Source organism: Corella eumyota, chromosome 3 (assembly GCF_963082875.1).
Source record: "Corella eumyota chromosome 3, kaCorEumy4.1, whole genome shotgun sequence".
NCBI lineage: Eukaryota > Metazoa > Chordata > Ascidiacea > Phlebobranchia > Corellidae > Corella > Corella eumyota.
Genome location: NC_137492.1, coordinates 2,717,854 through 2,729,904, shown reverse-complemented (window position 1 = coordinate 2,729,904; position 12,051 = coordinate 2,717,854). Strand labels below are relative to the sequence as shown.

The window sequence follows — 12,051 nt, the reverse complement described above, 5'->3', positions numbered from 1 at the left end:
TAGGTTTATTTTGTACAAAAAGTAACTTGAAATTTTATATTTATGTCTAACGCGCCTTGACATTTCTTTTGTCATATTAGGTCACAACTTCTGCACACTCGTGTTAATAACATTCCAACGTAAAAATAGTAAACGAATTTAAAAAGGCAAAAAAGGTGAATTTATTTAAAAATGGCGTTCTTAAAACACCCTGAAGGTGAAAAAGAAGATTTTACTGTCGATATTTGGAACACAGAACATGGTTCCTTCGGCGTAAGTGGGTTTAACATGGACGGAAAAGAAGTAGGCCCCTACTGTCACTTATGCAAAGTGGAACTCGAATCTAAACCCAAAATAGGGGACCATTTGATGGGTAAAAAACATCAAACAAAAATGAAGACCGCTGTGAACGAAAAAACATTTGTTGTGGAGTCCTCAACAGGAATGGAAAATGATCCAAATAATTTATTTCTGCCGAATTATTGTAAAGTTTGTGAGGCCGATTTAACCACTGTAGAACAGCAAGAAGGTCATTACATGAGCGAAAAACATCAGAAAAAGGTTCGGTTTTATTTTCTTTGTAAAGTCGGGGTAAAAGAAGCTCACCCCTCTAAAGTTGTGGATCAGGAAGAAAGAGAGAAAGAACTAGAAGGGTTAACGGATAACGAGTATTGTTCTTTATGTAAATGTGAGTTCACGTCATACGTTGTAGCACAATCTCACTACACCGGTAAAAAACACGCTAAGAAGTTGCGAGAACAAGCGGACAAGCAAGACGAGCTTGATGGAAATGATTGGAAGACTTGCAAATTTTGTGATATTAAACTAAACTCCCAGTTTCAATTGCTTGATCACGAAAATAGTGCAAAGCATAAGGCTAATGTTAAACAACATGAAGAAGAAAGCGAAATTGTGTTTACGGAATGGACTGTTCCGTCAGACAATATGGAATTACCGGGACTTGAAAAATCGAAATAGCTAAAATCATAAAATGTTTTGTTAAATAACTTTTAAAAGTTGTAAAACGCCAAAATATGTTATAAGACTACTGTCATCATTGTCTACTGTTAATAATGGCTAAATATTTTATGTCAATACCAACTTTTTTGTTTCTTTTTATAGTGCTAAGTTTGTAAAAAACATTTACTGAACACTATGTTACATTTTTAGGTATAAAGGTAGGGTTAAGCAAATTTTTTGTTAAAAATATGTCGTTTTCTAAATCTCAAAAGGCTCGCCAGACGCCGCATCGAGAAAGAGGACAACTAGCTGGCCGTGAATCCTTAGGAATATTGGAAAAGAAATCAGACTACAAAAAACGAGCAAAAAATTTTCAAAATAGACAAAAGCAACTGAAGGAATTGCACAAAAAAGTTCTAGAGAAAAATCCTGATGAATTTTACTTCAAAATGGTCAATAGAAAAATGCAGGAAGGGTTGCATTGGATAGAGAACCCAAAACCGGAAGATACTATGACCCCTGCTCAAAAATCGTTGCTGGAAACTCAAAATTTAAACTATGTTCAATGGAAACTTCAAATCGAGAAAAATAAAATCGAAAAAATCCAAAATGAAATTAAGCTTTGTGAAAAACCTGAAGTAAAGAAATCAAATCATATTTTTTTCTATGATTCTAAGGCAGAAGCAGAAAAATTAAGAACACAAAATGCTGCTTTAAATAACAAAGAAATAACAAGCAACGATAGTAAGATCAGAAAATTGACACTTCAGTTAGAAAAACGGACGGATAGAATGAACGAATTACAAACAGTTTTGGATAAAATGCAGGCCCAGAAAATTCTGGCTTCCGACAAAAACTCAGCAATGAGAGAATTGGTAAAAAATGAAGACAAGAAAAATGCTGCAATATATAAATGGAAGCCAAAAAGAAATAAATAAACAATTTACCATTTTGCACTAAAATTCAATTTTAAAAAAAGCGGGGTGTTTCAATTTTTTAAATCATTGTTATTTATCTCTGTTTTCTAGTGATAGTAACTATAAAAATAATAGTATTGGGTTTTAACCAACCTGTGTTTACCATTAAACTGCTGACAATTTAATCAAATTAAACCATTCTTTAAAATGTACTTACTTATTCCATTTCAAATGATAAAATTAAACCATTTTTTAATAGGTATAGGTTTATAAAAATATATTTTTTTAAATTTATATAATGAGTTCTGGGATCAGGAACTTGTGGGATGCTGCAGCAGCTGAGGTGAAATACAACGAGAACAATCAATCAAATTATGTCGAGAAATATGTTCTTGTGATGGGGGGCAAATCTTCTGTAAGTTTTTTTTTAATTTTAATAAAAATGGTTATGTGTTTAAATCCCGCTGTCTGCATGTTGTTTTGGCTTTAAAGCAAGCTTGGTATTTATGCTACTTTAGGCTTATTTTGTAACACAACTGTTAAAACTGTTAATGATTTTGTGATAGGGAAAAACAAGTGCAATCCTAAAGTTTCTGACACGAGATGAGACACCCAAGCCAACTATTGCTCTGGAATATACTTTTGCTAGAAAGTCAACCAACATGGTAAGCCAAAAATATTTTTTTATTTTAACATAAAAAGGTGCTTATTTTACTTAATATATATAAATTCATTAATTGTTCTTAAAAACTTTGTTTTTCAAAAGTTTAGGCCATGGGTCCAATACAAATTTTGATATATATTTTTTCTATTTTTTTTTCTAAAGCCGTAAATTTTTAATTTTTTTTCTAAAGCTGTCTATTTTTAATTTTGATAAACTCTACTTTTATAAAGTTGGTATTATTTTGTTTATTAGCAAAGCAAAATGACTGGCCACATATGGGAGCTAGGTGGTGGAACAAATTTAATCAAATTATTAGAAATTCCTTTCACCTTGGAGACAATTAAGCAAATAACAGTGATCATGGTAAGTCAAAAAAACTTTAAAAAATATATTTTTTAAAGTTAAAAATATAATTAGCAATTAAAGAAGCATATTGGTCTTGGCACATTTTTAGTCAAACATTTTTCTAATTATAAAATAAAACAGTTAATACTAATACAGTGGTTAAGCCTACAGTGGCTATAGTTAATAAATATATATTGAAGCGTTATAGATAATGGTGCAGTGCGTTAGTGACATTTTTCGAAAAATATTAAAGCAAAAAAGTAAAAAAAAATTATGTTAAAGGCCCAAGCATGAATTTATCTATAAAAATATCCTGCAATGCCAGTACATAAAATTCCTGCAACAATTAACACGAATCTCCCAGTTAGAGTGTAGAATAAGTATGAAATTGGTGAAATACTTGATTTAATGCCGACTAACTGTCCTTCAAACTCATTCATTTGGTCTGTATTCGTTACACAACCTACCAGCCAGTCGGCTAGATCTTCAGTTGTCACGACATAGCTATCCATTTTATCAATTGTAGTCTAAAAAAAATAAAAATGCTAATCTCAAATTAAGAAATAAACAATTGCAGCTTTTGATAAGTCCATTAAATGTCCAATAAAAACAATTTAAAGTCAATTTATCAAAAGCATTGTACGTTTTAAAAAAAATCAAAAATTACCGCATAAGAATTTGAACCTTCTAGGTTGCTTATCTCTGGTGGCATTGCAATGGTCCAATGTATGCCTTGTGACTGTTTTAGTATGTTTAAAGCCCTCTCATGATCATCTACTACGCCCTTCATTATATATGGGGTTGTTATGCCAGGCTCAGGTAGTAGGAATGCTAAAAAAATATAATAAATTAAAATTATCCACAATTAATTCAAAAATAAAAATTTACCAGTACAACTTTATTTGATCGTCCTTTAAAACATGACTATATTAAACTTCGACCATATTTGATAACCAGTTAAGAAATAACCTTTTAAACTATGCAAGTCAGAAATTACACAAGTTATAAGTTTAACGAGTGTTTAAACATAAAGATCTTGTACTTACATACACCCACCACTGATAAATATTTAACTTCGTGCATTCGCATCGCCTCAACAATGTTTTTTATCCCAGTCGAAAGAAGTGTTGTAGCTCCTAACACGATAAAAATATTTTAAATTATTTTTTTTATATATTTTATATATATTATTAAAATTTCACTTACTAAAACTCCACCCTGTCCCGAGACAAGAAATGACAAGGTCATGACCCTCAATGGCTCCCTCCACATCTTCGGGGTCAGTAACATCCCCTACTAATATCCTCACATTCACCCGAATATTTTTAGGGATTCTCGATGGGGTTCGAACAAAAGCAGTGACTTCTAAATCTAAAAAGTAAAAAAAATAGTTTTGGGATCACAAACAGCAATTTTATTTAATATATAAGTTCATAAACTGCAATATTTTTAGATTTATAGTTTTTTTGGTTCTATAAATCTTATTTTAAAATCTTATATTTTAAAAGTAAGTTTAGTTATACAATTTTAAAGGAAGTTTTAATGGTAAATTTAAAGTAATGGCACAGTTATTAAGTTAGTTACCTTTATTTTTTAACGCTCTTTTTAACACAGCCAACCCAGTTTGACCAGTAGACCCAAACACTATTAACTTCATCGCTTATTTTTTACAGATATAAGTTTATTTATTATCTAAAACAGTTTAGAATATTAAAACACAGTTAAATTTGGTAAAATATATATTATTTTAGAATTTATTTTTTAGCTATATTGCTATTTAACTTTATCATCTAATGTTTATATCTTTTAGCATACATTTATTATACATTTCACAAAAACACATTATATAAATACTGGTTTTAAAATAAAATTATCTCTTACTACTGCCTTCTTAAATGTAGATTATATTTACTTTTCGCTTTATTATTGAACAGTCCTTTAACACATACTACTTACACATTGTCATATAAGCTCTGTACTGTACAGTTCCAACCCAATGAATTCTTAAGTACCTTGTTGACTTTATTGTATTGTTCAATGTAGCCTAAAGGAATGTTTATTTTCTGATCTCTCTAACGCACCGGTTAAGTTTAAATGGGTTTGAATACTTGAATGTTTAGATTACATAAGACTTACTGTATTTATAAATTATATAATGCAATTTAAATGGAGATAAAATAAATAAACATTTAAATTTTTTTGTGTAAGTTACAAGTTTTTGTTTCTAAAAAAAAAATTAAATTGTTTTTCTAAAAATTTAGCAACAATTTGCCCTACATAGTGCTTGCTATCTAAATAAATATAAATTATCTAGTAGCGTGAAATTGTCGTTTTTATTTGTTTTTAGAGGGCAAATTTCGCACAAAATTGTAATAAATTTTACCCTGTTTTTTGTAATAAGTTTATGCTATTATTATCATGTGATCAAAAAAGTCCAATAATGATTATTTTTGGTAATTTGATAAGCCATGAAATTTTTAGTGTAAAATTGCAATAAAAATTACCAATTTTTTTAGTAATTATTTCATATCATCACATGATTTTTTCTCATTAAGAATTTAGGCAAAACATGATAATATTATGATTTTAAACATGTTTATAATTAGGATTAAGAAATTTAAATATAAGTTATTTTAAAATTTAAATACTGAAGGATTAAAATACTTTAGACTTAAAATATTTCAATTTATTTTTCTTGATCGTGTTTTTGATAAAAACTTGGCAAATTGTGTATGTAAATTGTTGGAAAAAGGATTGCTATTTTAGGTTTTAAAATTTTGTAGATCATTTTAAGATTAAGAAAATTACACATTTTCGTTCGCACTTTAAAATAATTGGGATTTTAGCAATATTAATATGTCAAAATTGTAAACACAACCTTATAATATATAAAATTTAAAAGTTTTTTTTAGTTATTTTTTACAACCAAATTTAAAAAATATTTTAAATTCATGTTTAAGTGACAATATTTTTAATTAAATTAAATTAAATTTAAAAGTTTTTTTTTAGGTTTTAGATTTATCCCAACCTAATAAGTTGTGGTTTACTGCAGAAACTTTACTCACAGAAGCTAGAGAACGAATTAACTCTGTTCTAAAACAAGGACAAAAACAATTTCCTGGTTTAGTTCAAAAAACTGAACAGAAAGCATGGGAGAGGATCAGTGGGAAGGACAGAGATGTAAAAAAATAAAACAATCCAATTTTTTTTTTTAAATAAATATTTTATTTAAATTTTGAATATTATTTTTCAAGGATGCCAGTTCAATTAACCCTTTCCCAGTTCCACTGGTAATTATTGGCAGCAAATATGATTTGTTCTTGGAGATGAAATCAGAAGAAAAAAAGGTAAAAATCTCATGTAATTATGGCAGTTTCTTAATACCTTGTAGTGGTAAGAACACTCGGCTTCACAAAATTAGACCATTGGTTGGATTCGCAATGCTTGCATGTTGTAGTGCCCTTGAGGAGGGTGCTATAATCAGTATAAACTACCAATAAACCCAACACTAATCGGCAAGTAAATTATCTAACAATATGCAATAATATCCGCTACTACTAAATGCAACTCAAGACTAGGTCGGGGTAACAAATGTTGCCCTATATTGAGGTCGTAAGGTTAGTCTGTTTACCTTGAGAATAATGATATACTATACATGTTTATTAATAAGCCAACATTTTTTAGGTGATGACCAAGTGTTTAAGGTTTCTGGCCCACAGTAATGGAGCTTCCATAATGTTTATGAGCACAAAGAATGAGGGAACAATCAGAGGTTTAAAACATGTCATGAACGTGGCTGCTTTTGATGGTCAACTCAGGTAAATAATTCATAAAATGTATGGTGTAAGTGTGGAAAGGTTACTGGAGTATAGATAGATTAACAGTTTAATGTTTATATATTTATATGTGGATTTTTATTATTTTTTGGAAATATTTATTATAATTTTTTTTCTGATTATTTTTACCCCTTTTAGGCCTTTAATTTTAACTTTTTAATTTTTTTTATTTCCTTAATAATTATTTTAAAAAATTATTCTTTATTTTGTAAAGTAAAACACCAGTAATAGACAGCAACCGCCCCCTATTTATCCCAGCTGGGATGGATTCTGTTGATGGTATTGGACCCCCACCATTAGCTAGCACAGTTATTGGAAGAACTTCTGCTAAGTAAGTTAAATGGTTTCGTGTTTGTTGGAGGTCTTATCTTAAAAAAAGTCAGTAACTTATCTTGATTTTAGAGAATATTTAATAATTTTTTGCTTATTTTTAAATTTGTTTTTATTTTTTTTATTTTCTAATTTCAAGGTCTCATTTTTTTTCCTCTTAGCCCCCTAAAATTCCTGAAAATTTGTTATACCGATCTTTATAATGTAAAGAATTAATTAAATTTAATTTAAAACTGTTGTAGAAAACCCAAGGAAGTTTGGAGAATTGCGTTTTCCGGTCACTTTCCACAAGAAAACAACATCGGAAAAAACAACAAAGTTGAAATCCCCGACCCTTGTAAAGATTCACAATTTAGGGAAGGTCAGATCGATGAACTGAGAGCTCAAAAGGACAGAGAATTAGAAGCTTATAGAAAACAGGAGAACCAAAAATGGACAGCAAGGATTAGTTGAAATTTAAGAATTACAAATTTGAATTTTTGAATAATATTTGCAATTGAAGACTGTTCAAAAAAAACTAAATTATTGTTCATATATTTTGCTATATTCTGCTTTTTTGTGTAAATATGGTTATTATAATTGGTACTGTGCTTTATATTAAGGATATTTTTACACGTTTGGTTCCAAAAAAATAAAGGCACTGTGAACACTGGTTGGGTTTCAATTTCATATTGTTTGTTAAAGATACTTGTGATGTTGCTTTTTATATGTATAGTACAGACTGTAATTTTGTATTTAAATTGTATATTAGTATTTTCTAGATTATTTTATTAATAAATTTATTTTGTTTTAGTATTTCACAGGATTTAATTATTTAAATATAAGTATATTTAGTAAACTTATTGTAAGATGCTGAAAACAAAATAGACAATGCATCAAAATCAATTTTAAAAGGTAAGCTTACTTTTATATTTATAAATTTATTTTAATAAGTAAAAAAAAAACTGTATTTTTAGATGTAAGGGTTATGTTTAAATCAAGTAAGCTATGTCAAGGACAAATATAATAAAGATTTCTGCTCTGTCAAGATTGATAGTCTTCGTATTACAGGTAAACATATACTACTAACTTATAGATAGTATGTACTATTACAAATTTTTTTGGTTTAAACTTGTTTATTTTTAGTTGATTTTTAATCTTTTACCCGACCACAAAGCTGATGCATTCAACCTGGTCTCGACTCAGTCAAATAGAGCAACAGATTTCATTATTCGATCGTCTTTGGATGGATTTCAAAAATGGGATGCTAAATATTTTGTCTATATTTCTGAACACAGGTGATATATTTAACTATAGTAAGTTGTTTTTACACAAATAAAGAATATTTTTAAAAAGTTTGTGTCCTTTTTAATACTAATATTTCTTATTGGCAGGTATACAGCCGATAATATGTTTGCATTTTTTCCACTGCTTCCCAGCATAGGGAATATATTTGGAAATTTTTTTTATGGTATCACTGGATTATCTATGCAAACATCGTGCCTACTTGCTTGCTTTATTGCAAACTTTATATTTTTTCTTGGTAAGCAAATTAAAAGCTATTAGTACTGTTTTGCACAAACTTTTTTATTTAAACTTTGGTTAGGTTTTATTCAAAGTAATTTTTTTTAAAGGTGCCACTGTGTCTCTTTTTGACCTTACGCAAAGAATATTTTGCTGTGAACAATTTTCATTTTTAGTTTCCCTAATTTTCTGTTTCAATCCATCCTCCATATTTTTTAGTTCTTGTTACACTGAGTCAGTGTTTTCCTTTGCAGGTATGCTTAGTTATGTAGCAATACTAAATGTATAATTATAAGTAATATAAAGCTTTAAATGACCTAAGTTTATTAAAATAATGGTAAACCAAGAATATATTACAAGTTTTACTAATTTATAGGTATGCTTTAATTATAGCTTGTTACTTAGTGATTATTTTTTTAGTTTTCACTGGCCTGTTATATCTGCATGACCAACAATTTTTAATCTCTGCCTTATGGTTTATGCTAGCTTCAGCTTCAAGATCAAACGGTATAATTAATGTTGCATTTATTTTATATTTCTACTTGTACAATATCATAGAAAAACCAAACACACTAAATTGTTTTGGAATATTTCAGGTAATTATTTGTTGTTTCCTTATAATATTACCATTTTCTCTATTTTCTGCTTATGGATATTATTTGTTTTGTATATTCCAAAATGATACTTACCAAGAGCAGTGGTGTTATAAAACTTTGCCAATTATATATGACCATGTTCAAAAGAAATACTGGAAACTGGGGTTATTTAAGTATTATACTTTAAGAAAAATACCAAATTTCGTGTTAGCTTTCCCTGTGGTTGGTATTACTTTCTGTTCAGTTTATAAATATTTAAAAACTAGAAGCATTGAAATTAAATATCTAGGTTTACCATTTCAAAAATTAGTTACAAAAAAAATCCAACCCAAGCCTCTATTATATTTAAATTTTAATTTATTTTGTTACTTTGTTCATTTAAGTTTTTTAGTTTTATTTGCACTGCTTTTTATGCATGTTGAGGTAACAACCAGAATGGTAATGTCTAGTTCACCATTAATATACTGGATAATTGCCTCCTATATATATAACGATACAAGAAATATTAAACCTAATTGTACAATTAAGTTTCATTGGAGAAGTCTAAGCTTCTATTCTAAGTGTCTTGTTGTTTATTGTGTTAGTTATTTTTTAATTGGGATATTATTACATGTCAATTTCTTACCATGGACATAGGTTATACCTTTATAATAAATCGCACTTTTATAGTAAAATAGTTTATTTTTTGAAATGAACACATATAAATAATTAGGTAATGTTTTTGTAATATATATGCCACAGTTGTACTGGAAATAGGAATTAAAATGTAAATATAAAATATATGTAAATGAACAAAATAAATATAAATATAGAGCATGCAATAAATAAAATATTGGCCAAATAGTACATTTTTTAATAAAAAGATTGCTTGATAGTTCACCAGCAGCAAAGTATTGCAAATCTTAAAACGTTTAAAGTTTTATTCAGATTCCTTAAACCCGATTACCTCGACCATAGAGATTGTAAAGTTCTCAGTTTTAACAAATGGAGGATTGTCAAAAGTTGCACAATGGTTTGTATGCCCACTCAGTAATTCGTTGTCAATGAAAATGGCATGACCACCTCCTCCCCCAATCATAATTCCATTCTGATTGCCCATCATGAACAAATCAGCATTGACAACATCGGTAGATTGCTTTTCTAAAGACTTCGGTTTTGTGTTGTTTGTTATACTTGTTCCAAACAATGGTGGAAATGTTATTGACTCTGTATTAAGTGGTCTTATTCCAGGACTGATTGATACTGAACAGTTGTCATGTATAGGTGGCAATGTGACGCCGTTGACACGTCCTGGAGGTGGCCTGACAGGTGGCAATGGTGACATGTCAACTTGAGGTTTGGTCCCTTGGGGATTTTTGCTTAGTGATTTACTTTCAGTATTGCTACCAACCCATTTATAGACCTTAGTTTTTGGGGATAATGAGAATATAAATGTCTCTCCTGTTCCAAAATAGCCAACTTCTTTTCTCTCTTCCCAAGATGAAGCTAAAAATGCTCCGAATATCTCATTGTTGACAGTTTTAATTAACAGAATGGTCTGACCGTGTTCTTCAACCTTTGAAAGCATTGTAGTCAAACTATAACCATGGATGTTGGTGGAATATAACATAACTGACTTCTTCAATGATGTGGTTTCTGGTATCCAGCAATAAATGGTGGCCAAGTTTGTTTCACTCGCGATCTCAGAGTTTAATCCTCTAACTTTTGTCATATAATCACACGGATTTCTGTGGTGTGCATCCATTACAATATTGCATGGTTGACGTTTCAAATTACTCTGAATTCTTCGATGTAGTTTTTTGATATCTCGACTCGGAGGAATCCTGAAACTAAACGCTTTTCTGAACAAAAGGTTTACAGGAACACGCTCTTCTAGATTTTGAACGAATTGGAACACTGCGCTGACAATGTCTGAAGGATTCGAAGTGCCGATCTTCCGGTAATACTTTAAGATAGCTAAAGAGACTCTGTATAGCGATTTATAGCCTTCTAGTAAATACATATCAAATAAAACAACCACATATGTAAAAGGCAGAGCCTGGAAAAGGCATTTTATCCACTGGGTATATACACTATCAGGGTTATCTGTTAAGCTGAGCAGGCTTTTATGGGATTGGGATGTGTATCTGATGCTTAGGTCCTTTAGGACCATTGCTGATGCATTTGACTCAAGGTGAGTTGTATCTAAAAAATGAATGTATTTGGAATTAGAAAAGACCAGCCGACAAACATGGGAAAATACTTGGGCCGGATTCTCGTCGTAGTGTAAAAATAAAGCAGCAGCTATACCGAGCAACGGACTGTATGTAATATGCGGAAAATGAAAACTAAAACAAGCTAATATTTTTCGAAGGGTATCTTTTCCGGTTTCGTTGAGACAGAATGCAACAAAATCATCAGAATTCAGGAAAACAGGCAGAGGAATATCTTTAGGAAAATTAGACTCGGGAGAAAAGGTCTCGTTTACAAATTCTTCGTACATATTCTCGCTAAACATGCTTTCGTTGCATTCGATTCGCTTAACGAGCGTCTTGTACAAAACGCAACGAATGTCATGGTTTGCTGCAAACAGCTTCTCTCGCAAGTAGTTCTTTAGGGCTTTCTTGTTATGGTTAACAGGTAACGTAATGATGTTAGTAACTGTAGCGGGCGACGCAGCTTGTGTAGTTACTTTTAAAATGTCGGATAATTTGCTTTGATCAGTGAAATTTGAAAACGGCGTTGCCATTTCTCCAGCTCCATGTAACTGCATTCCCATCCTACCTTCTGATGCTTAAGTAAGCTAGACCTAATCCAAGTATTTTGATTAAAAATTAAAGCTTTAAAACTAGGTTTCTTTAGCTAAAATAGCCTAAAAAAACTCATTATCGATTTACCGTTGAACTTTAGCAGCAGCTATTTACGATTTTTATTGTTGTTGC

The 12,051-nt window shown here is 30.1% G+C and overlaps 6 protein-coding genes across 10 annotated transcripts; 4 read left to right on the top strand and 2 right to left on the bottom strand.

The window, feature by feature from the left end:
• The first annotated feature begins 113 nt into the window (after positions 1-113).
• Positions 114-1,101, top strand: LOC145746191 (zinc finger protein 346-like). The gene has a single exon (XM_082564403.1). The coding sequence runs from the start codon at positions 172-174 to the stop codon at positions 955-957; it is 786 nt and encodes a 261-aa protein (XP_082420529.1). The 5' UTR covers positions 114-171; the 3' UTR covers positions 958-1,101.
• LOC145746193 (putative U3 small nucleolar RNA-associated protein 11) lies at positions 1,100-1,877 on the top strand. The gene has a single exon (XM_082564406.1). The coding sequence runs from the start codon at positions 1,188-1,190 to the stop codon at positions 1,875-1,877; it is 690 nt and encodes a 229-aa protein (XP_082420532.1). The 5' UTR covers positions 1,100-1,187.
• Positions 1,878-2,108: 231 nt separating this feature from the next.
• Positions 2,109-7,748, top strand: LOC145746190 (cytoplasmic dynein 2 light intermediate chain 1-like). Its single transcript, XM_082564402.1, has 8 exons — positions 2,109-2,271; positions 2,423-2,521; positions 2,773-2,883; positions 5,875-6,045; positions 6,120-6,212; positions 6,550-6,683; positions 6,916-7,032; positions 7,274-7,748. The coding sequence occupies exons 1-8, from the start codon at positions 2,155-2,157 to the stop codon at positions 7,482-7,484; spliced, it is 1,053 nt and encodes a 350-aa protein (XP_082420528.1). The 5' UTR covers positions 2,109-2,154; the 3' UTR covers positions 7,485-7,748.
• On the bottom strand, positions 2,761-4,880 carry LOC145746192 (flavin reductase (NADPH)-like). Its single transcript, XM_082564405.1, has 6 exons — positions 4,822-4,880; positions 4,450-4,557; positions 4,072-4,236; positions 3,912-4,001; positions 3,533-3,696; positions 2,761-3,392 (listed from the first exon to the last, which is right to left on the bottom strand). The coding sequence occupies exons 2-6, from the start codon at positions 4,520-4,522 to the stop codon at positions 3,162-3,164; spliced, it is 723 nt and encodes a 240-aa protein (XP_082420531.1). The 5' UTR covers positions 4,523-4,557; positions 4,822-4,880; the 3' UTR covers positions 2,761-3,161.
• A 77-nt stretch (positions 7,749-7,825) lies between the features above and the next one.
• LOC145746188 (GPI alpha-1,6-mannosyltransferase 2-like) lies at positions 7,826-9,804 on the top strand. 5 transcript variants are annotated; one of them, XM_082564399.1, is made up of 7 exons: positions 7,826-7,925; positions 7,988-8,081; positions 8,157-8,308; positions 8,405-8,553; positions 8,645-8,788; positions 8,955-9,041; positions 9,131-9,362. In XM_082564399.1, exons 2-7 carry the CDS (start codon positions 8,019-8,021, stop codon positions 9,214-9,216), a joined length of 681 nt encoding a protein of 226 aa, XP_082420525.1. In that variant the 5' UTR covers positions 7,826-7,925; positions 7,988-8,018; the 3' UTR covers positions 9,217-9,362. The 5 variants fall into 5 exon arrangements, with proteins under 5 accessions (XP_082420525.1, XP_082420527.1, XP_082420524.1 ...); XM_082564401.1 differs by having other exon boundaries at positions 8,754-8,788; positions 9,131-9,248; XM_082564398.1 differs by having other exon boundaries at positions 8,711-8,788; positions 8,955-9,804.
• LOC145746187 (TBC1 domain family member 24-like) lies at positions 9,798-12,008 on the bottom strand. The gene has a single exon (XM_082564396.1). The coding sequence runs from the start codon at positions 11,886-11,888 to the stop codon at positions 10,050-10,052; it is 1,839 nt and encodes a 612-aa protein (XP_082420522.1). The 5' UTR covers positions 11,889-12,008; the 3' UTR covers positions 9,798-10,049.
• Between the last annotated feature and the right edge of the window lie 43 nt (positions 12,009-12,051).